The sequence below is a fragment of the Lissotriton vulgaris genome, chromosome 12, assembly GCF_964263255.1.
Source record: "Lissotriton vulgaris chromosome 12, aLisVul1.2, whole genome shotgun sequence".
Taxonomy (NCBI): Eukaryota; Metazoa; Chordata; class Amphibia; order Caudata; family Salamandridae; genus Lissotriton; species Lissotriton vulgaris.
In genome coordinates this window covers 73,502,435-73,527,894 of record NC_141700.1, presented here as the reverse complement: position 1 = coordinate 73,527,894, position 25,460 = coordinate 73,502,435, and the positions used below count along the sequence as shown (strand labels likewise).

General features: G+C 47.0%; 1 protein-coding gene across 2 annotated transcripts in view; it reads left to right on the top strand.

The window, feature by feature from the left end:
- AP3D1 (adaptor related protein complex 3 subunit delta 1) overlaps positions 1-25,460 on the top strand; it is a 400,132-nt gene that overhangs the window by 125,213 nt on the left and 249,459 nt on the right. For both annotated transcript variants that reach the window (XM_086947180.1, XM_086947179.1), the window contains exons 7-12: positions 6,785-6,924; positions 12,208-12,281; positions 16,181-16,230; positions 17,206-17,255; positions 24,780-24,828; positions 25,245-25,390. In XM_086947180.1, coding sequence (XP_086803306.1) covers positions 6,785-6,924; positions 12,208-12,281; positions 16,181-16,230; positions 17,206-17,255; positions 24,780-24,828; positions 25,245-25,390 — 509 coding nt within the window. The remainder of the gene's footprint in view (positions 1-6,784; positions 6,925-12,207; positions 12,282-16,180; positions 16,231-17,205; positions 17,256-24,779; positions 24,829-25,244; positions 25,391-25,460) is intronic.

Below are 25,460 nucleotides of genomic sequence, written 5' to 3'. Positions count from 1 at the left end.
CCCCCTTACTGTCCGCCACATCCCCTCATCCCGCCCACCACAGAACTCCGCCGTTTCTTCATGGACCCTTCAAAACACCAGATGCCATCGCACTATAACCCTAGGAACCTACCCAGCTTCCCCTCTAACTACCCAGACTCTGTGAGGAACAGAGACCACAGAGCCCCCACATTACGTTGAATTCGGACCGTTTACACCATGTTAATTGCACTCCCGCCCCCATCCGGCTTCCCTTCGGCCTCTCTCCAGGCCATGTTCCCTCCCCTGCCAGAGTCCACCCCGCCCATAATTTATCTCTCACATCAAAGCCCCCAGGACCCCCTCCCCCGCTCCTGATCATCGCAGACTCCCACCAACCCCCCCCCCCGCATCCACATCCTCGCGTTGCAGCTCTCTCGTCCCGGGCTGCTCGCCCTCTCCTTCGGTCCTTGCAGACCCCCTTACTGTCCGCCACATCCCCTCATCCCGACCACCACAGAACTCCGCCGTTTCTTCATGGACCCTTCAAAACACCAGATGCCATCGCACTATAACCCTAGGAAACTACCCAGCTCCCCCTCTAACTACCCAGACTCAGTCATAACCCTTCCCCTCAGCCCTCGCTCACCCCCGCAAGACCTCCAGCTCACGGCGCCCCCCCTGCAGACTCCTGCAGTATCTTAAAACCACAGCCATGCACTTCAGTTCCGCCCTGAGAGCATGGTATGGCAACATTCGTCGTAGCAGAAGGGCAGTGACAGAGCCGGAGACCTCGCAGCTTGTGGCTGTCCGTCCCTAGTTCAATTTTTCCTCAGTCTTCCCCACTTTCTCTTCTCTCGTGATGTCTGTTGTTTTCTTCGTCGTGCTCTCCTCCCTCCTTTTCTCCAATCATGTATTTGTTCTTCCGGTATCTCTCAGCCTCCCCGCGCGCCCTCCCTCCCTACCTCCAAACAGCAGGCTTCAGTCACAGAGGGCAGATCTCACTTTCTCACCCATGCACGTTCACAGAATATTCAATTATGGCTTTTTCCCCACAGCCTCACGCCCTCCCCCGCTCCTGATCATCGCAGACTCCCACCAACCCCCCCCCCCCGTCATCCACATCCTCGCCTTGCAGCTCTCTCGTCCCGGGCTGCTCGCCCTCTCCTTCGGTCCTTGCAGACCCCCTTACTGTCCGCCACATCCCCTCATCCCGCCCACCACAGAACTCCGCCGTTTCTTCATGGACCCTTCAAAACACCAGATGCCATCGCACTATAACCCTAGGAAACTACCCAGCTCCCCCTCTAACTACCCAGACTCTGTGAGGAACAGAGACCACAGAGCCCCCACATTACGTTGAATTCGGACCGTTTACACCATGTTAATTGCACTCCCGCCCCCATCCGGCTTCCCTTCGGCCTCTCTCCAGGCCATGTTCCCTCCCCTGCCAGAGTCCACCCCGCCCCTAATTTATCTCTCACATCAAAGCCCCCAGGACCCCCCTCCCCCGCTCCTGATCATCGCAGACTCCCACCAACCCCCCCCCCCCCGGCATCCACATCCTCGCGTTGCAGCTCTCTCGTCCCGGGCTGCTCGCCCTCTCCTCCGGTCCTTGCAGACCCCCTTACTGTCCGCCACATCCCCTCATCCCGACCACCACAGAACTCCGCCGTTTCTTCATGGACCCTTCAAAACACCAGATGCCATCGCACTATAACCCTAGGAAACTACCCAGCTCCCCCTCTAACTACCCAGACTCAGTCATAACCCTTCCCCTCAGCCCTCGCTCACCCCCGCAAGACCTCCAGCTCACAGCGCCCCCCCTGCAGACTCCTGCAGTATCTTAAAACCCCCCTCCGCGCATCAAGGAACACTACGTTTCATTGCCAATACTACACCTGCCGTAGAGACGATTCATTGTAAATAGAATGTTCCTCCCGCACTGGCGGTGCTCCTAATAACGATGCTATCTTATTTGACAAATATTTAATAAAAACAGTTTTCTTCCCAATACACTAATATTTAGTGTAAATTTAGTCCGCCGGTGAGTCAGCCCGGATCGGCTGCCCTCCCCCCACCTGTGTGTCTCAGGGACACCACCACACTACTCAGGGACACCACAGCACCACTCAGGGACACCACCGCACCACTCAGGGACACCACCACACCACTCGGGGACACCACCACACCACTCGGGGACACCACCACACCACTCGGGGACACCACCACACCACTCGGGGACACCACCACACCACTCGGGGACACCACCACACCACTCGGGGACACCACCACACCACTCGGGGACACCACCACACCACTCGGGGACACCACCACATCACTCTGGGACACCACCACATCACTGATGTACAACACAAAATCAATCAGGGATACCACCACACCACTCAGGGACACCACCACACCACTCTGGGACACCACCTCATCACTCACGGACACCACCTCATCACTCACGGACACCACCTCATCACTCACGGACACCACCTCATCACTCACGGACACCACCACATCACTTTAATACACCACCACATCACTGAGCACCATAACAGCATCACTCAGCACCACAACAGCACTGTCCTTGCTGGCTAACAACAAGCATTCCCATAGCCAATAGGACTCGCATTAGGAAAGTGTAAGCTATTGGCTTTGTAAATAGCAATGCCATTAATTTATATATTTTCAATGCAAACACATATTAAAAAAAATAATTGTCATTTACAATACCAATAGCTCACACTTTCCTAATGCGAGACCTATTGGCAACGCCAGTGCTTGTTTTTCTGCAGCAGTCTTACTGTTAAGTAATATGTTTTTGGGCATGGGGTATAGTAGTGTGTAGAACCTTCATTTGTATGCCCAGTATTGTACATGTATATATTTTCCCTACCCCTTTCAGGGTTTAAATCGCTTTCTCGATTTCTGAGTAAGGTGCTACCCTTAAAGTATAATTTAATTTCCGCTTCAAAAGTCTGACAAGAACAGAGAACTGCTCCAATTTTCTATCTGGTTCCATTGTACCTTTCGGGTCCTGGGTTGAAAGTGTGTTGGTTATTGGTTGTAGGTTGTCATGTGTTCAGGGAAGGATTGGATGGCATGCTTGAAGTTTGGATGCAGGCTATGTAAGTTGATAATGTTGTGTATGGTGGCGTTGAAGATGGGTGGATATTCCATAGTTGGAACACCATCTTAGCACTCATTTGTGAGACTGAGTTTGGAACCCTCCAATATTTCCTGGTGCTAATAGCGGTGCAGTAGGTGTAACGATTGGTACCATCCTACAGGGTTTTGGTCAATTTGATTTGAAAAAGTTTTACAGTCCACTACAGATTTAGTCATACTTTGGGGGGGAAGGTAAGTTTTTATTGCTTTTCAGAATTATAGGTAGGTTTTTGTCATCTTGCTCTTACCCCACCTGGTTGCACTCTTGGTGGAGATCAAAGCATTCTAAGCTTTATCCTTTTCCCAACAGAATTGCAACGTAGACCTATGGCACAACTGTGCAGTAGCTGAATAGAAGTGCAGCTCAGTCCAGGTCTCTTCAGGCAGAAGGGGGAAGTGGTGTATTTCATCATAGCAGACTCTCCTTAGAGTTAGCTGTTTCAATTTTAGAAAATAGTCCTATAAACCTACTAGAGAAATACTGGAAAGTCCCCAAGGAAGCTAAAAGGTCTCCTTACATGTACATGCTACTCTTTGAGGTAGATGTGATTCTCGTTGTGTGCTCAGTAGATAACCTAATCTCCCATGGTATGATGTGAATGCAGTGTTTGCAACCGTGTATGTTTCTAAGCCTGCAGAAACGGGCCACTCCTACTTTACCACCAGTGCACACTCCCTTTGTGGATTAGGCCTCATGGGTGCCTTTGATTTTGTAGAAGGGCTTAAAAAGAAATATTGTTACTTGAAAAAAGAACTGCCATTTGGGACCTAATCAAAATGTTGTTATATGTTCTTGTCCATACATAAAAGTGGTAAAGTATCTGGCACAGAAAACCGCTTTTTGTTGCACTAACCTCCATAGCAAAGGGTTAAAAGGTCATGATTTTTCAGTTGGGACATTTTGCGGTTTTCCATGGAGTGCCAAAGTGGTTTATCGACGTTAGAAATTACTGTTCAGAACTGTGATCTAATTAATCAATTGATTAGTCTTAGTTTTCTGACCTCCTCTTTCAGTACTCCATGTTGACCACATAAATGGTGCCTTCCTTTGTTCTTTACAGCTCTAGATGGTTTGCAGTATGCATATGGGCTTAGAAATTGTCCCCACTTTGGCTGTCTTATTGTGGGACCTCATTGGAGGCACTAATAGTTATTTAAGTCTTTTGTTTATTTCTGGTGGAAAAACACACTTGCCCAGCACGATTTAGCTAAAGAGGTATGAGGAAGCTGCTTACATCCGGTCTACGCAGAGGCATCCAGCTCAGAGTTGGGCACAAGGACCTTAAATCCAGTGCTGCACTAACTCCGTTTGGTTCTGCTGCTTAATAATATCGTAAACACAACAAGATAATGGACTGAGAGCTCAAACTTTTTAACCACCTTTTGCCAGTCGAGAGATCTGGCTTTTAATCCATTGATCTTTTGCTCACCATGCCACCTCAATTTAGACCCAGCCATATGCAAATTAGTCTTGACCCTGTTCCTCATAGGAACAGTCCAGCTCAAACTGCCAAGCCAGGTCCTCACTGGACTGAAACTAGCATCCTGGGACCGGTTTCTCCCCTCATCAGCCAGGCTAGCTTGGATCCAGTGGCACAGTGAGCAAGGGACCCATGGGAGAGGAGTTAGTCTAAGGGCTAGGGCGGTTCTCTTCGAATTTGGGGAACCGGGTTCGAGTCTCAGCAACAACGTTGACCAACCTGTGATTCTGGGCAAATCACTTAATCTCCTCATGCCTAACAAAAAATGAAAGTGTCCTTCTGTAACGCAACTGGGGCTATGTAAAGCACTCCGATACCCGATTCGGATCAAGTTTGCGCTATATAAAACTCTGTAAAACAAAAAATTAATTTAAAAAAAACATGTCTGAGCATACCCTTGGCCACTCAGGGCGAACAAACACAACAAGATGATGGACGGAGTACTGAATCGTTTTAACCTCTCATCCCCAGTCACAGATCTGGGTTTAATACATCGTTCTTTAGCTCACTTGGCCACCTCAGTTTGGACCTAGCCATATACAAATCTGTCTTGACCCTGCTCCCTAGGGGAACAGTCCAGCCCGAACTACAAGGCCAGGTCCTCCCTGACCTGTAAACAAGCTTCCTGGGACCAGTTTTGGGGTATCACCAGCCAGGCTAGCTTGAAACCAGTGACATGGAGAGCACGGGCCCCACGTCTGGGCAGACCCATGGCCACTTAGGGCGAATATAGCAAACACAACAATACTTGACTGGGGGTGAGTGATTGAAAAGTTTCAGAACTCCGTTCATCATCTTGTTGTGATTAATAATATTGGTTTAATATAAATAAGATCGATGTCTTTAGATGGATAAATGTTTGATTTGGCTTTTGTGTGAAGCTTGCTGGCCTGCGAAAGCATGGACTCTGGAGCATGACTCCGTGCATATGCTGACTGGTTGGTGTGCTTGTGATGTCACAAAGACTTATGCATGTCTTTCTGGCCAGCTTGAGTCAGTCGGCCTTTAGAAGTACAACCAAACTAGTCAGACAGACTAAGTATCAGTCCGTGTTAGACAGTGACCAATCCACGCTCTGAAGCTAGACGGGTAGGTGTACAGGCAGGCTTATAGGTCTCAACACTCTGAAACTATATTTTCCTCTAACAAGTGGAAAGGACCATAAGAACATTTCCGAACTATGCAAACACTGGCTGAAACTAAGAACTTTACTGAAACGATGAGGTAAATGTAATTTATATAAATGATAGCATCTACCATAATGTTTTATTTGTGTCATGTATCACGTGCAACCAGTTAGTAAATAGATGTATAGGATGCTCTGAAACCGCAAAGTTGCCCTCTTTCAAGAGGCACCCTAACCCAAGAGTGTGACATAGTGTGGGTGTTGGAGCTGCTCGTGTGCACGGGCCACTTTGTTGGGATCTGCTGGCAACAAGCAGGAAAAGCCAGGTCACATCTTTATAATGGGAGTCCCAAGCTACCGGCTTTGCCTTTGCCTTTGCTTGTTTATAAAGCATTGTTAGATAAGTAAAAGGAACAAATTCAAAATACTGTAGGCAAACCAGACATATACCTTGCAGTAGTTTGTACCTGGACATGGATTTCAATCTGTTTTATCTTAATAAATGGCATGGTTTATTTTTCCATTTTCAAGTTGGAAATTCTGAACATAAATTAGGTAAGTAAACAGTTTGTGAGACTGAAGCAGGAAGGACCAACTGGAAAGAAAACGGTAGAAAGAAGTAAACTTGGGTTTCATCCCACCTAGATTCTACACAACTGCAGCCAAGATTGCCCAGTGTAACTAGAATATCATGTTCAAGGCTAAAAAAAATAGAAAGCAGGCTCAACAAAAAATGTATATGCATTTAGAAATTGCACGTTACCAAGAAAATGCATTTAGCTGATTTCTAGGACTCCACAAACATGGAGATCTTGGTACCATACTTGATAATGGTAATCCTCTGAAAGGAAAGCTGTGTGACCGGAACTGTATTACCGTTTGTGTTTCACTGGATTCAGGGTTCATTTCTTGCTCAAAAATCACATTTCGCGATTGCTGTTTTTTAAATCTGGGGGAATGCGTGATCTTACAGCTTCGCTTCTTGCCTTGGTAGACCTTTATCGTTCTGCGTGCCCTTACAGTCTTTTCTTTCGCTTCCCAGGGGTCCAGTCTGCAGCAGTGAACGTGATTTGTGAGCTGGCCAGGCGTAATCCCAAGAATTATCTCTCGCTGGCTCCTCTCTTTTTTAAGCTGATGACGTCGTCGACCAACAACTGGGTCCTCATTAAAATTATAAAACTGGCAAGTATAGCAGCTTTCCGCGCTCTTTGGGCAGGCGCGTTCATCACCCGCTCCCTGACTGTGGGGAAACGCATTCACACTCGGAGGAAGAGTAATTATCACACATAAGGTGGGAAAGGAGCGGAAATGGGACGCCTATGAATTATTTAGCAGATAGATGCAGAAAATTCCTTGGGTAATAAGTTTGCATTTGTATAAATGTGAGGCGATATTTTATTATGTCATTTCACCCTTTGCAGCCTAAGTTCTAGTTGTTCAGGTTATCTTGCATTTGAAGTCTGAACCTAATTTTGGGACATGATTTTGGAGTCACCAGTGGGTGTAGGTTGATACCCCTGGCTTCAGAGCTGGCAAATTTGGTGGCAAGAGCAGAAGATAAACGCGATCTTAGTCATGGTTATTAAATCCAGGCCATCCACAAAGATCATTTAAGTTACATGGGAATCTGTTAGACAAGGTAGAGGACATTGATTACCTTGGCCTGTATTTTCATCTCAATCTTGACTGGAACTGTCATGCAGAAAAATCTATAGTCCAGTTTCAGGCATGCTGCAACATTATAGTTAGATTTGTGAAGAGTAGATAGTTAACAAGTCACTGCTATTCAGACATTTTATAGACTCAGTACAGTGCTTTATGGTGCTGAGTTTTGAGGATACCATACAATCGGGGAACTTCAAGTAATTGAAAAGAACTGTTTATTCACTTTGTTAAATTGTGGCCCAGTACACCACTTATCCCCTGGTAGGCAGAGCTGGGCATATGGCCTGTTTCTGATCTAGTTATTCACTGCCCAGTTCTGCAGTGGTTCTTTCTCAACGTAAATCCTCTGGTAACGATGTATTTACAATTAGCCATGGAGGTACTACCCTTCAAGGGCATAAAAGGGTGCAGTTGTCGTGGGCACACAAGTAAAGTGCTTAGTGATCTAGGCCTGAATCATCTCTGGCAGGATTCTAAAATCAGTGCCGAGAGCACAATAGCTATTCAGGAATGCTGTCGAACAAAATCTGCTAACGCCATCAATAGCACATGCCTCTTGATTCTTGTTTGTTTTAAACAGTATAAACCAAGGCCAAGGGACTTACCTAGATGTGCGTCAAACCAGAGCCTATTGCTCCAAAAGGGACGTGCATCTGCCCCAATTGTGCACGCATACATTAGGGAGGGACTCAATATTGCACTTTGTTGTTTTTTTTGCCCAAAAGGTTTCTGGCCCAAGAGGGCGACTGGCTCCTTCCCTACTCAAGAAAAAAGCTAAAAGATCCTACCCTCCTGCTCCATCACTGTGTTACAGGACAGACTCTGTTGCTTCTTATACATCGTCCCGTCTGACTTATTTTGAGGAAAGAGCCAGGGGGAATTTCTGCCTATTACACGCAGTGCACAATGTTATGACTTTTTTTTTTAGTTGCACAAAATAATTGAAAATAAAGCTAGAATTGGTTTCTATTCCCTTTACGATGTAAGGACTAAGACTAGTCGTCTTGTAAATATGGCTATCCAAGCTTATTCTAAGGAATGGAATGAATGTTCTTTTGATGTTTTAATTTTGTTTGGAATTTCCTTACTTTTAATCTTCAGAATATGTATTCTTGAGCTGTATTTGTATTGGTATGGCTTTTTAACATTTTTGTGCATGTTACTATGTTGTGGCTGTAAGTTGAAAAATGTAATACAATATATATATAATATATAGGTGTGTGAGTGTGTGTTCGCTCTCTCTCTTCTTTCCCTCTCTTCCTCTACCTCTCTCCCTCTACCTCTCTCCCTCCTTCCCATATTAGGCTTTAGGTTCTTTAAAAATAAATACAGCAGTGCAATGTACACACTTATGATTAAACGGAAAAAGTGCAATTAAAAACGAGAGCATTTTTAAATAAGTTTTTATCAAATTTCTTTATTGTGAATACATGAAAGGATTAAGGTGCTTAGTAACAAAAAAGTTGAACATTTACACCCATATATTTACATTTACGCCCACATGCACAAGGAGCGGGTTTCCAGAAAAATTCCCATAGAAATCACATGACATCTTTGTTGGGAATTCCTAATTCTCTGTGAGGAATTCTTAGTTGCAAAGATCAAAGAACAGGGTTGTTTTATTCCCCGGTGCAAATTAAGTTTCTTTTTTCTCCACATAGCAAACAATTGTCCCCAATTAGTTCCTTACCCCACACTCCACCAAATAAGAAGGTGAGCCATTTCCCTTCCCACTCTGGAAACGGTATTTACACCAGCACTTGGCTGAAGTAAATAGTAAACCGTTCCTGGATGGAAAAGGGAACAGTAGTAGTTTGTAAGTGCTACAAAACATGCTTGTCTGTTAGTGTTGACACACTTCCGAGAAATACATTTGGTCATACTCTGACGTTTATTCCAAAATAACCTTTTGTGACTATGCCTCGAAAGTGCTTGCATAAAACGTACACCTCACTGCTTCACAAAAGCGATAGTGCCTTACAGCTGACAAATTAAAATCCACTGACCAGTAGTTTTAAGTCAGTAACATGCTTCATATTCAGTATATGGACCATATCAGTTTATACAGCCGGACACAATTACTGCTGTTTTTAAAAATCTCCTTTATTAACTCTCTATGATCAAACAATACATTCTTGGTGAGATATATACTAGCAGAACATTTAAATTGAGACAGTTTGTGGAGTACATAATTTAGGTTCTCCGTGCCAATCTGTGGCACTATATCCTCCTCTTCAGACAAACACCATTTTTCATGACATACCAAAAGAAATGAGTAATATCCCACCTGCAAATACTCTAAGCAGGCTAATTAAAATATAGGTGGTGTCTAAAATGGACATTTAGCTGTGTTGTCTTGTTCTATTATTCCTAACATTCTTATGGAACTTCAACAATGTCCGTCATTGTCATGTGAAGTTCTTGTGATCTCAGTTCTTAGGAAGATTCAGAAAGAAAGGCCACAAGTTGTTGATTCCTGTGATGTTACTGAGACTCCAGGCATTTTGGTGAATCCGCATCAGGTGTATTGTTCTCTGGTTCACATTATAAACTTTTAAAAGAAACTCCTCACCTGTATGGGCTTAACTGATTTCGTGCTGGTGGAGAAGACCATAGGCATCTGTGAAATTACTCTCCTGGTTGCTTTAATAGACAATACATATATTTCTCCCCATTGCCAACTTTAAAAGTGACATAACAGCTCCCTGAATTTCAGCCTTAAAGAAACATCATCCTTCCCCACTTTCCTAACATTCACGTGGCCCTTGGTATCGCAGATAAACTTAAATCCCAGTTTTATGTCTTGCTATAGAGCACAGTCTATTTCACGCATCGCTGTTTGTTGCCAACTTTGTCACCTACCTGACTGCCGCATTTGTTTTGTTAGGATAAACCAAAATATCCGACATTTGAAAGTGTTACCTCCAGATTTTGAACATATGTACTTGGTATAAATCGATTGAATTACTATGAAATGATCTGGTTTCAATTGCTACAAGTATAGATCACACAAAGTGTCACTGATGGCTGTCTTTTGTGAAAATTATCTCAGCAATATGAACAAATTGTGAACGAGGAAATATTTAAAAAAGTAAATCTAGTATCTTGCCTTAAGGGATACTTGAGTTTCCATAGATTGATGTCATTTTTCTGTAGTTTTCTTTAAGATCTACCAGTTTTATCATAGCTTTGGGGAGTTTGATGTCCAGATCCTTAGTTAAAGTAGAGCAAACACCACTACTTTATACAACTCCTGACCGGCTGTGGGATAATTTGATGTCGTTTGTGAGATATGGTTAAACTCCAATGAAGTGCTTAATTCTTTGTAGACTTCTCTTCCCTCATTTGTTTTAATGTCCGATTTCCTCATCCATCTGCTGTGATGGGGAGTATCTGTTAAGTTAAATGCATCAATATGAATTAGAATATTGGAATGTTGTTAGCTCCATTGAAAACAATGGAGTGCTTTGGGCTTGTAATGGCTGGTAAAAGCCTGGAGCTCAAACATTCCAATGTTTCTTTGTTCACAGCTCTGGCTGTGACCAAAGGCTTCAGGGAGCCTGAGAAGATTCCAACCCCTCGCGCTCCCATAAGGCTTTGTTCTTTTTTGTTAGAACATTCTGCCCTCTAGTGGCAGAATGGTCTAATAGCATTATAGCCCTTCGTAGTTGGGCTATACCGGCTATTAAAGTTCCTCCACCTTGTTAAAGGCCATCGCCTTCGGCTCGGGGCTTTTAACGCTGGAGAGGGCCTTTAATAGACGGTATAGCCCTCTACGACGGGCTATAAGGCTATAATATTCTCATCCCAAAAATTGTAAACAATATATAATATAACAGCATAGTTTGTTTCCTGCAAAAATATCATTAGTAAGAAAATGTATCTTCTCCACCTGGTTTCAAAACCTAGTTAAAGGTTCTAGAAAGCCGAAGCTTTTGTCCGTAAAATGTGTAGAAAAAGCCTTGTTCTATAGCATATTCAATACAAGTTTTGTAAACAATTGTGGTTTCTCTAGTACAGTATTTTCAGAAACTGCTCAACAATTCTCACCCTTACCAATGTGAACACCTATTTCTACCTTGTGGTCAAAACATTAGTTAAATATCTGTTTATTAAATTCAATAGCCATCAAATGCACTGTACCGTTCAGTTTACATTACAGTTTTTCAATACTTCATATAATGATCAGGGGATAGCAAGTCACAATTGCTAAATGGTTATACGCAGTTCTAGTTCCACAATTGGGGATACACATAAGTCTCCACGATAGACATTCCATTGATTGCATTTCTTGTCCCACTTTTTAGGGCATCCTCATGTTATAAATACTTACTTTTCCGCTACCATACACTTGCAGAGTTCATTCGCCCATATATGAATGGATGGTGGGCTTTCCACCCCCCCCTTGCACGAGTTCTCGCTTATCTAATGTATATCCTAATGTTGTCAGCTGTTGCTTAATTTCAGTGAGGCACATAGCTGTCCAAATATTGAGCAAGCCCAGCTGCGATGTGAGAGTGAACTCCTTCCCCAGTGCGGTCTGAATGCGAGTCGTGGCTCCCTCCCATATATGTTGTATAGCAGGGCATTCCCAGATCGTATGGTAAAAGGTGGCTACTTGAATCTGCATTCTTAAATGAAATTTATAAATGTATAAGGTTTGAATACATGTTTGGGAAAGGCAGCAAGTAAGAGCTTAGCAGCAGATTGAGAGGGGTGAAAACCTTGAACACCTAAGAGGTTAATAGCATCTCAAATCGATTTATTTCTCCTTCTCTTGTGTCTCCTTGTTGGAACTAGTTTGGTGCTCTTACTCCATTAGAACCTAGACTGGGAAAGAAGCTCATAGAACCACTCACCAATCTCATACACAGGTAAGTTATGAGACCACTTCTGATTCCTTGTGACTATTTTAGCAATATGTGAGAGGTTGGAAAAACATCTTACCCTGCATGTGATAAAGAAAACGAGTTAAGTGCACAATTCATACATATTTCTTAACAGTGGAATCCTGCCACATTGACTTCCTGCTTGCATCCCTAGGCAAGCAGTGGTTAAAACACTTTTAACATTGCTGTGCTTTTGCAATGAGTCCTTCCCATTGTTTTCCTTAAACATGATGCTATGTGACTTATGACTCCCGGCATCTCCTACCTCTTGGTGCAACCATGCATTACATAAATGGTTACAATTTTTTGGTGTCTGAGGTATGAAAAGAAATTCCAAAACATGTACATTGTTTGGTGCCATTAACTAGCAAGTGAGATGTCTCTTAGCAGTGGAAAAGCCCACCATCTCCTCCAAGTTTACGTCCTTCAAAGAATTAATTAGGTGGGGTATGGGCACACAGACTACTTCAAATTAGACTAGGCTAAAATTAAAATCATAAGGACCTCAGTTTATAGGACTCCTAGTGCCCTGCAAACCACTCCTTTAACTGAGCAAAAACTTGTTGTGAATAAAAGTCCTGGCTCTATTAAGAAATGTATCCCCAGAGTAGACCGTCACAGAATAAAAAGGACAGCCCACTGCTGAATCTTCGACCTACGGCCTCAAGTTTTATCTGTTCATTTTTTTCACTTATTGCTATCTTCAATCAGGGTTTTGTAAAGTGCAACTACTCACCCGAAAGGGCCTCATGGCGCTGAGGGTGGGTGCAGCTCCTGGAAGTTCAGGGTGATTCATTGAAGAGCCAGGTCCTGAGGTCTTTCAAGAACTTGGAGAGAGTAGGTGTTTCGAAGGTGGAGAGGGAGAGGGTTCCATGCCTTGGCCGCAAGGTAGGAGAAGGAACGACCTCCTGTTCTTGTCTTCTTAATGCGTGGTACCACCGCAAGGGAAAGCTGGGCTGAGCGGAGGAATCTTTGGGATGCGTGGAACGAGAGCCGGTGGTTTATATAGGCGGATACACTGTTATGGAGGGTTTTGTGGGCGTGGGCGTGGGTGAGAAACTTGAAAGTGATTATTTTCTTGACTGGGAGTGAGTTTAGTGTCCGTCGGTGTTGGGCGATGTGGCAGTGCTGCGGTAGGCTGAGGACTAGTCTGGCAGAGTCATTCTGAACGTTCTGGAGTTTGTGGGTGAGGTTCTTGTTGATCCCTTCGTGCAGTGCGTTTCAGTAATTTAGTCTGCTGTTGATGAGGGCATGGGTATTGGTTTTCCTGTGTTAGAGGGGAATCTAGTTGAAGCTCTTACCTAGGAGGTGGAGGGTGTGGCAAATGAGGTGACAGCGTTGATCTGGAGGTCCAATTTGAGTTCAGAGTCCAGGATGATTCCTAGGTTGCAAGTGTGGTCAGTGGGGGAGGGTGGGTACCAGAGGGCGGGAGGGCCAACAGGTGTCATTCCAGGGGTCGACGTATGGGCCCATGATGAGTACTTCGGTTTCGTCTGGGTTTAGTTGTAGGCAGCTGTTCTTCATTCACCTGGCAACTGCTTCCATTCTTTCTTGAAAGTTAAGTTTGGAGATGTTGGTTAGGTAGACGATGAGCTGGGTGTCATCTGCGTACGATACGATGTTGAGTCAGTGTGATCTGACGATGGATGCTAGCAGGGCCAAGTAGACGTTGAACAGGGTGGGGCTGATGGAAGTTCCTTGTGGGACTCCGCAGGTGATGGGTGTGGGATCCGAGAGGAAGGGAGGGAGTCTGTACTGCTGCGTTCTGCTGGAGAGGAATAAGTGGATTCAGTCGAGGGCTATGTTCAGGATTTCTACGTCATGGAATCTGCAGGCTAGGGTGCGGTGTGAGACTGTGTCACAGGCGTGGAGAGGTCGAGGAGGATGAGGGCCACAGTGTCTCCTCTGTCGAGTAGGGAGCGGATGTCATCTGTCGCGGCGAGGAGGGTAGTTTCAGTGGTTCTTCCTGAAGCCTGATTAGAGGAGTCGAGGATGTTGTTTTCTTCTATGAAGGAGGCAAGTTGACTGTGGATGGCTTTTTCAATGACTTTCGCTGTGTACAGGAGAAAGTAGATCGGTCTGAAGTTCTTTGGGTCTGTAGGGTTTGCCGAGGGTTTTTTTCAGGAGGGGAGTGATCTCATTGTGTTTCCAGTCTTTGGGAAAGTAGGCTGTCTGAAAGTAGCGGTTGATGATTCGTTGAAGCTCAGGGCGATGACGTATGCAGCTCTGTGGTAGATGTGGTGGGGGCAGGGGTCTGTGGGAGCTCCGGATTGGGTTGTCTTCATAGTCTTCAGGGAGTCTTCATTGGTGAGGGTGGCCCAGGTGGTTCCACGTGCGTGTTGTCGTCGAAGTTGTCATAGATGGTCTTGATTTTGTGATGGAAGAAGGCGCTGAGTCTGTCGCAGAGGTCCTGGTACGGTGGGATGTCGGTTGTCTCACTGTTCATCCATATTGATTTGTGGGTGAGTGTCATAAGAGATCCACATTCATGTAACTTGTAACGTACATTCACGCTTGGATGTTTTAGTGTGCTTAAAAAGCCATATCGGATAAAACAATCCACCAGAAAGCATTGAAATTGTAGTATTTGTACGTGTGAACAATATCAGCTATTTAATTTTATTAGGAATTCTCAACTCTTGTTCTCCTCTTCATTTTAGCAGTGCGCAGAGTTATCGGTTTGAAGCTCAAAATATATAATCTTGAGTGTCATTCAAAAGATAACCAACCCGTTCGCTGCTGCGCCTGTAGGCCAACGGCCGTTGCGAGCACTATCTCTGTAGTGCTGCACACGTTCGTTGGCCGACGCAGCCCTGCCTGCGCAAGAAATCACCCGCACAGCGGCCGAATTTGCACCGCGGTTAACAGGTTAATTTCTTTATTGTTTGTAGTTATAAAAATAAATGAGGTGGTTGAGATGGTATGTATTTGTTGTGAAAAAATAAGTAAAAAAGAAAAACTGAGCGCCTTAATGGCAAACGCTATTACAGAAACGATGAAGGACACTATTTTGTCTATGAAAATTCACATGTATGCAGGTACATGATGAATTGGCTTGACAACATTTGTGGAAACAAATTCTAATATACTACTTACTCGAAAGAAGTCTAGCCTCAAGAGGATGTTCTCACCCGTACACTTTCCTAATGCATATTGTACCAAACAAGCCCCTTACAACCACTTCGGAGTAGTTGAATATTTTGTTAGAATAAGCAAACCAAGCAATTAGGTTGTGGATTGATGTGGTCCTTCTTGTGCCAAGAGGCTATTAATCAGTGGTTCTAGGGGACAATACAGGTTGGTGTAAGATCAGTGGCTTTTAAGAATCATTTACATATTCATGACGACAGCTGACGGGTGTTCTGCTGGTTTTTATACACCCCATCTCATTAGATTTAGCATAGAAACTGGATGCCCAGTGTAGGTAGCCTCACTGGTATTCACCTCCCCTGCCTTTGTTTGTCTCCTCTCACTTTGGCCAGATGTTTGGAACAGAGTGACGTAGGAGTTCAAGTGAAGAAAGGCTACTCACCATGTAACTTCCTGGCCTACAGAGGATTAAGAGTAGCATATTTTTCCTGTACTGGGCACAGTCTGGCAAAGTCCCTCCATATTGATAATGCAGGGAGTGAAGTGAAAGTGGCTGGAAGTGTATCCTGTGGTCTGAAAATGTACCTGGACAAGTTTGGAAGAGACTAGTTACACAACAGAATTATCCTGGTGTACCCTAGTTTAAAATGGACTTTCCATAATGTAATAGCATGCAAAAACTGAACTCCGCTTGTATATTTCCCTTGTTTATATATTGATATAGTACATAGATCTCCCCAATGAACATGCACACACCGTATAAATTTCTTCTGAATTGTTTTGTGTTTCCGCAGCACATCCGCAATGTCCCTACTGTATGAATGCGTGAACACAGTCATTGCAGGTAAGCTTAGAAAACTCTGCAGTTTGTTTGTGTAGCTCTCGCTCAGCTGTTTTTGTGTTCCTATAAATGTGGAATTCTCTTGTTTTTATGTGTGTAGTGGGTTTAGATGAAGATTGGCCTGGTAGTTTGTAGATGGTGCGACAAGGAAAGACCAAATTATGCAGCAGGGTTGACTAAATTACGTGGCAAGAATAGGCAAATTATGGGGCGCAATAGGCACATTTTGTCCCAGTATTACTACATTATTTTGCCTTTTTACACGTTGAAACTATGTGGGCAAAGGTTCCACCAACTGATTTGTAACACTCCAATACAGTACAATAGAATTGAAAGGTGACTAGTCCACTTTTCTGACCTGGGTGGCAACAAGTCCCTTCATTTTAGTAACTTCATCAGTTTGAGTTAGAAACAATTTCAAATTCATAATTATGCAGCAAACGTTGTGGCCTCAGAATCGTATAATTTCAGTGGCCCCAAATGCCCTCATCCGCTACCTTCATGACTACTTTTGTGGTTACGAAATGTTTTCCTCAGTAAATAAAATGATATTCAGACCCCAAAAACTAGATGGCACAGCCTGTGAACTTAGAAGAGTATCATACTTAAAAGCAATGGTTACAGACAATTCACCTCAAATTCAGATGTAATCGTCCTGCTTGCGAAAAGCATTGGAGCAGCCCCCATAGTGTATTGTAAAAGGGACCATCCAATGAATAATCCCTCTATGTATCAAAACCCCAGCAGCCGTCATCACACAAAGCAGCCTTCTAGAGTGCTTTTCTGGTGATTGGTAATGGTGGGGAACTCTGTAAAGAGAGCAGCTTTTCCCTTCACTGGAGGGGCTCCTATAATATGGGTGGGTGGGTGGGTAGCACATCACTTGTACTACTTAGAAGGGTGTAAATTAAGAGCTCCTACTGTGCGATGCTCCTATGCAAGTTTTAACTTTTCTTTTTGTTTTCTGCTCCCCCTTAGTTCTCATCTCGCTCTCGTCAGGAATGCCTAATCATAGTGCCAGTATTCAGGTACCTATTTGGAGATATACTAACATTTGTTAGATTTTTTTTCAATTAATGCACAGTTCTTTGTTGTATATTTAAACTCCTCTTTGCATCCAGGTTTCTAGTTTGAATATATACCATCCTCTGAGGAGTTGAACTGCATTACCACCCAAATTTCCCCTTCTGGCTCATATTTAGCACATCTGTAACACCTCTTGTTTTATGAATGTACCGTAGCTTCAGATTCACTAAGTAGTTACAAAACTACGTAACATGAACAATAAGGTATAGTATAGCAGCTTAGTTGTGTTCTGAGAGGAAACCGTCTTTGCAGTACGAGTTTTACAACACAGTGCCTTTGCCGCACATTTGTTACCCTGTATTTGTTTAGCACTTGTAGGTCTTTAGCATGCATGCCTTTTACCAAGCATTTAAGGTAAGTATGGGGGTATATTTGTTTATATACATACATACATCGACACACACACCTATTTAAACTTACCTCAGTAATGCGTGGTAATGGCATGCGAGGTAAAAGCATTTGCGCGCTAAACAAATGCAGGGTTACAAATACTTTTTAAAGGCATGCAATGTTTTTACTAGCATTGCACCGTCATACAACCTGTTCTGAGTAGTTGCAGCAAAGCACATCCATTGTATTGTAAGAGAATTGCACAATTCCGTAGAGTCATGTGGCCCTTATCAAGCCAAACACCTTTTCAATTCATGGATAATGGGCTGGATAATGATTGTAATTATATTGGCCACATGGCCAGAGCACAGTAAATAGTTGCTCATTCTGATGAGAAAGTCTGGGTTGCCATCCCAACTCAAACTAAAGCCATCAACTAAAGTCACAAATGTGCCACAGTGTTTTCTGCCTATTTATTGCATTTTGTTTTGTTATATCCACATGACACTTTACAGCTACTCCACTACGTGTGTGTGTTTAAAACAATACCTATAATGGAGCCTGAATTCAACTTGTGTGATCAGTCTTCTCATAGTCATGAACCTCAAACATACCTGCACCTAATCCAACCCATTGACTGATTAACTTAAAACATTGATTGTGACACACCTAAATACTTTAATCTGAAAGAAACAGGTTAGTATTAGATTCCTTACCTTAGAATATCCCCAGGCGTCAGACTGGATCCGGAAACTTTTGCGCGTTGGTAGGCGTCGTCCAAGGCTCCGCGTCCGTCGTCGTTACCGCCGGAATGACGTCGCCGGAGTACTTAGACGCCGCCCTCGCGCGCTGACGTCAGTTCCGCGCCAGTTAGCGCAGATCCGGAGAAGCTCTACCCCTTAGTCAATTTTTGACTAAACTTTTTTGATCTTTTGATCTGTTTTTCTCGAGTCGTTCGACTCCTACGGTGCCGGTGGGAACGCCCAGGTTCAAGCCCTACGTCGATTGCAGCCGACTGATGTCGGTTACCGACCCCCATCGCCGGTGTCTTCATTGTCTGGGCCCCGACCACGACGACCGAGCCTGCTCCGATTGTCGGGCTCTGACGTCCAAGGCTAGACTGGAAGGGTCCCGCAAGCGACTTGAGCTCCGACAGTCGGCCCGCGCCGTTCAAGGTCCCGGTCCAGGAGGAGGTCGAGGGACCGGTCGCAGGGTCGGAGTCGTCATAGCTCCCAGAGTCGGCAACGGTCTTAGGGCTCAAGATCCTCAGGTTAGAGGCATGAGAGGTCGGGAAGGCGTCAGCGCACTGTTCCCCCCCCCCTCCCCCCCCTCCCCCCCCCTCGACGCTCGCACGATGCGGCCGGGGGTTCGCGTGACTCCGCTCAAGCGGCTCCGCCAGAGTCGCTGGCGTCGCGGCCTGCCCTATACCTTCCCGTCCCTGGGCATGACGCGATGCCGGAGGAGATAGAGCGCTACCTGATGGCCATGAGGTCATTCCCTCCTCCATCGGGTTCCGCTGTGCCTTCGGGCAACGGTTCAGAAAAGGGGGTGATGGATTCGGGCACAGCAGCCTCGACTGGGGGGCCTGGCGGGTCGGGTGCTTCGGTGCCGGCGCATCTGGCGACTTCGGTCCCGGCGCCGCAGGCCCCTGCTGGATCCGGTTCCGAATCCAGGTCGTCGCCAGTCGACCTCACGACCTCGCCGGCGCTGGCCCCTAGGGTGTCACCCCCGGCGCCGCCTCAGAGCGACGCCGTCCCCGATCCTACCCTCGATTCGGTTCCGGCGCCGGAGCGGCGCCGCTCTCAACGTCGCTTGGAGATTTTTACTTCAATGAACTGGCCCCATCCTTTGAACCTGAATTTCAGGTGATGGGTGACTAGGGAGATTGGGAGGGGTCTGTGGACCCTCTGGCACAGGAGTGCCAGTCTCAACAGGACTGGACATGTGAGCTTGGGGATGCCAGTGGGCTGGATACTTTGCCAGACACTGGTTTTGTCTCCCCTCCAACAGTGGCTACGGAGGAGGGGGCTGCCTACAGTGTAGTGTGTATGCGGGCGGCCAAGGCATTGGGCCTAGAGCTCCCCGTCGCGGCCGTGAGGACTAACCTCCTCACTGAGGTCCCTAAACCGCAGGCAAGCTCGGCTGAGCCTCTGCTGCCGTTTAATGAGGCCTTGTGTGACGTTCTTTTGGGCACTTGGTCCAAGCCCGCTACAGGTTCGCCTGTAGATAGGAACGTGGCCAGACGCTACCGCCCGGCTCCGGGTGACCCTTGATTCTTGTCCACCCACCCCACCCCGAGAGCCTGGTTATCCAGGCCTCTACTTCCCAGAACGCGTTCCCAACGGCTCTGCCCGATCGGGAATACAAGAGGTACGAGCAATACGGTAAGAAGGTGTTCTCGTCCCTGAGTTTAAGACTGCGGTCAGTCAATACCGCATGCCTCTTGGGCCGCTACACCCACACTCTGTGAGACACGGTCGCGGGCGTGCTGCCACAATGTCCGGAGGGGGTTCGGACTAAACTCGCCCAAGCCCTTGCGGAGGCTCGAGATGCGGCACGCTATTCCATCCGGTGTGGGCTGGATACCACGGACTCACTAGGTAGAGCGATGGCAACGACGGTGGCGGTTCGACGCCACGCCTGGTTGAGGACCGCCAACTTTTCGGCTGATGTCCAGGCCACCCTTTTGGACATGACGTTTGATGGCCGTCGCCTCTTTGATTCAGAAAAGGGGGTGGTGATGAACAGAGTGTCTGAATTAAGCAGACCACTCTTACCCAGCCCAAAGATCAGGGCTTGATCCATCACCGTTTTTCAGCTCACTGCACCATCCCAGCTCAGAACATGGCTATATGCAAATTAGTCTGACCCTGGCCCAGTGCATCATGGGAACAGGGCAGACCAAACTACCAAGCCAATTCTTATACTGGGAAGGAAACAAGCTACCGGGGACCGGTTTCTGGCATTTCAGCCATCTTCGGCCCGGCTTGCTTGAATCCTGATGGTGCAATGAGTTAGGGACTCACATCTGAGTATACCCTTCCACGCTTATGGTGGACAAAAATGATTCAGAAAAGGGGGTGGTGATTAACAGAGTGTCTGAATTAAGCAGACCACTCTTACCCAGTCCAAAGATCAGAGCTTGATCCATCACCGTTTTTCAGCTCACTGCACCATCCCAGCTCAGAACTTGGCTATATGCAAATTAGTCTGACCCTGGCCCAGTGCATCATGGGAACAGGGCAGACCAAACTACCAAGCCAATTCTTATACTGGGAAGGAAACAAGCGACCGGGGGCCGGTTTCTGGCATTTCAGCCGTCTTCGGCCCGGCTTGCTTGAATCCTGATGGTGCAATGAGCTAGGGACTCACATCTGAGTATACCCTTCCACGCTTATGGTGGACAACAAGGCAGACCATGCGCTTGAGCGTTTTAAGGACTCCAGGGCTACGGCCAAGTCCTTGGGCCTCTCGGCCCCATGCCAGCAAACGGGTGCCTTTCGCTCCTTTCGTGGCCAAGGAAGGGGCCCTCCCACACATGCTGCCACCCACGCACCGCAGACTAATACACAGCGCGGTGGCGGCTGTGGAAACCGCCGTGAGGGCGGTCGGGGACAACGGCGAGGCCAGTCCACACCTTCCCCTGCAGCATCCGCCTCAAAACCCTCCTAGTCCGTGCTTTCAGGCCCATATGACGCCAGTGGGGGGCAGGGTTTGCCATCACCTCTTCCACTGGCGCACTGTCACATCGGACATGTGGGTGCTGCAAATCGTCCGAAGGGGCCCCCCCTTCGAGGCGACCCCACCAGCCATGCCACTGCAATACCACTGCGTGTCGGGGGATCACTTGCAACTTCTGCAAGAGGAAGTTACGGCCTTCTTGGCCAAGGGGGCCATAGAGCGCGTTCCTGGGCCGGAAGTAGGGAGTGGTTGTTACTCCCACTACTTTCTGGTACCCAAGAAGGGCAAAGGGGGCCTGCGCCCTATCTTGGACCTACGGAACGTTGACGGCTTCCTCCGGAAGGAGAAGTTCAAAATGCTGACATTGGCTCAGGTCTTAGCTGCCCTGGACCCAGGAGACTGGATGGTAGCGTTGGACTTGCAGGACGCTTATTTCCACATCCCTGTCCTGCCGGCCCACCGGCGCTACCTGCGGTTCACGGTAGGCCACGAGCACTTTCAGTTTACCGTGCTCCCCTTCGGGCTTACCTGCGCCCCACAGGTGTTCACGAAAGTGATGGCGGTGGTCGCAGCTCATCTGCGCAGGTTAGGGGTTTCAGTCTTCCCCTACCATGACTGGTTGTTGAAGGCTGGCTCGCCCCAGAGAGTCGTCAGCCACCTCCAGACAACGGTGGACCTCCTGCACCAGCTGGGGTTTTCCATCAATGTGCCGAAGTCACACCTGTGCCCCTCTCAGAAGCTCCTCTTCATCGGAGCGGTCCTTGACTCTGCGCAGTCCTCTCAAACAGTGGGTCCAGGATATTCAGGCTCTGATCCCGATCTTTCAGCCTTTATCCCAGGTCTCGGTCAGGTTGATGCTGCGTCTTCTGGGGCTTATGGCCTCCTGCATCCTTCTGGTGCATCACGCCCGGTGGCGGATGCGGGCTCTGCAGTGGGACCTGAAGTTTGTGGGCCCAGCATCAGGGCAATCTGTCCGACCATGCTCTGATCTCGGAGGGCACTGCGAGACAGCTGCAGTGGTGGCTCACGGACCGCGATTGGGTCAACGGCAGATCCCTCTCCCTTCCCCAACCGGAGCACGCAGTTGTGACGGACGCGTCCCTCCAGGGCTGGCGAGGCCACATGGGAGGGGCGGAGATCAGAGGCCTCTGGTCTCCGGGGGAGTCCCGGCTCTGGCAGTGGCTGGAACATCAGGGGGTGACCCTGGTGGTTCAACACCTGGCAGGTTCTCTGAACGCCAGGGCGGACGAGCTCAGCCAAAGGTGCAAGATGGATCACGAATGGCGTCTGAACTCGGACGTGGCGCAAGGCCTCTTTCTGCAGTGGGGAGAGCCTTGGTTAGATCTATTCGCCACTGAAGAGAACGCGCAATGTCATCAGTTCTGCGCGTTGGAATTTCCAAGGCGGCACTCGCTCGGGGAAGCTTTTCGTCGCGAGTGAAGTTGAGGTCAGTTGTACGGCTTTCCGCCTATACCACTTCTGCCCAGAGTGCTGAAGAAAATCAAGCGCGACCGGGCCCAAGTCCTCCTTGTGGCTCCAGACTGGGCGCGAAGGTACTGGTGTCTCGAGATACTCAGTATGTCAGTCGATCCCCTGATTCGTCTGCCTCTTCAGGAGGACCTTCTGTCGCAGCAGCAGGGGACAGTCCTCAACCTGAACCTGTCCAGTCTCCACCTCCATGCTTTGAGATTGAGCGTCGACAGTTGAGGCCATTTGACTTGCCTCCTGAAGTCTGTACTGTGATTCTGGCAGCCAGGCGTCCCTCCACAAAGTCGGTATACGCCTGCAGGTGGAACAGATTTGTGGCATGGTGCACAGCAAAGGCTGTGGATCCTCTCAATGCCCCTCTTTCTGAGGTTCTCCTCTTCCTTCTTTCTCTTGCCCAGCAGGGCTCTGCTCTGGGCACTATCAAGGACTACCTTTCTACCCTTTAAGCCTTCTTAAGGCTACCTGATCAGCCATCTTTGTTCAAGTCCCCCATTGTAAATAGGTTCTTGAAGGACATCACTCATATGTTCCCCCCCTGTTCCTTTCGTGATGCCTCAGTGGGACTTGAACCTTGTACTAACTTATCTGATGTGCGCTCCCTTCGAGCCGCTTCATAACTGTCCTATCCGTCTTCTTACCTTTAAGACTGCTTTCCTGGTTGCCATCACCTCTGCTAGGAGAGTGGGTGAGCTCCAGGCTCTTTCTTCCAAACCTCCTTTCCTCTCTGTCCATCCGGACAAGGTTGTGCTGCGGACAAGACCCTCTTTCCTGCCCAAGGTAGTCACAGCCTTCCATATTGGGGAGTCCATCACCTTGCCCACCTTCTTTCCGCCTCCGCATCCCTCTAAAGAGGAAGAGCGGCTCCACCGTCTGGACCCAAAACGTGCGCTTTCCTTCTATCTGGATCGCACACGCTAGTTCCGGGTGGATGACCAACTCTTTGTTGGTTACGTGGGAGCTAAGAAGGGACGGGCGGTGCAGAAACGGACCATCTCTCGGTGGGTCGTTTTGTGCATCAAGGCATGCTACTCCTTGGCTAAAAAGGAACCTCCTGTTGGGCTGAGGACCCATTCCACTCGGGCCACGGCGGCTACTACTGCCCTGGGTCGGGAAGTCCCCTTGCAGGACATCTGTCAGGCAGCTACGTGGGCCTCGCTGCACACGTTCGCAAGACACTACTGCCTGGACAGCCAAGTCCGGAGGGATGGCTTCTTTGGCCTTTCCGTCCTCCAGGACTTTCTGGTGTGATTATTGGTTCGCAGACCCACCACCGGGATTGGTATTGCTGGGGTATCTATTCTAAGGTAAGGAATCTAATACTAACCTGTTTCTTTCAGATGAACAAGTTACTTACCTTCGTTAACGATATATCTGTAAGAAACAGTAGTTAGTATTAGATTCCTTACCGACCCACCCATCCTCCCCGTTCTGCGAACCGATATCTAGAGTTAAGGTCATCCCCTTTCAGGGCCCTAGTTTCATGGCACCAGTGTTGGTTCTATCATGGCTCTGCGTATCTGGCGCGGAAAAGCTGTGTATAAGAACTGACGTCAGAGCGCGAGGGCGGCGTTTAAGTACTCTGGCGACGTCATTCCGGCACTAATGACGGAGGCGGAGCCGCGGGCGACGCCTACTGACGCGCAGGGGTATTGCTACGTAAAAGTTTCGGGATCCAGTCTGACGCCTGGGGATATTCTAAGGTAAGGAATCTAATACTAACTACTGTTTCTTACAGATATATCGTTACCGAAGGTAAGTAACTTGTTCAAATGTTCTACTGCCGTCATGGTTTTTGATCCTTTGTGAATGGTTTTGACTCAAGGTTAACTAGTGATTTAAATCTACCTTTAAATACGACTTAGATTACGTGGACTTTGTACAAGCTGGTCAGGAACCGTCAAATACAAAACTTTGTCATTGATTTGATCTTGTATATTAATCGTTGACAATTGTTTCTCTTTTTTCAGCTTTGCGTTCAGAAGTTAAGAATTTTAATCGAAGATTCGGACCAGAACTGTAAGTACGTGTTTGAAGGTGGCTTCATTGTTTCAACTGTTCATTCTGAACCTTCTAAGTCCGGAATGTAGTCTGAATACCTAACATTCATATAGAAAAAGTCAGAAATTCAATGAGAATTGTATGGCAGCCATATTTTGTTCACTGCACAACCCTACAACTACCCATTGTTGTTCATTTGATTATTCTACCTCTTGCTGAAGTTTTGAAGCATTGGTGTAGAATGACGTGCCTGTGAAAACACTAGGTTTTGCAAATAGTGATCAGAAGCGCTCTACCAAATGCAACTCATTTACTGTTGGGGTCTACAGCTCCTTGTAATATTCAGGCATGAGCATCTATTTCCTTGCATTCTCCCAAATAGTTGTTTTGCTTAAATGGGTTGTACTGCTTCAATCTACTGTTTACTTCTTTAGTGAAGTATCTTGGGCTCTTGGCAATGTCCAAAATTCTGAAGACCCATCCAAAGTCCGTGCAGTCCCACAAGGACCTCATACTCCAGTGTCTGGATGACAAAGATGAATCCATCCGGCTCCGGGCATTAGATCTTCTTTATGGAATGGTATGTTAACAGCGCTGCTTCACTGTTCATTTTATATTGTGCTTTTATACTTACAACTGCAAGACTGAAT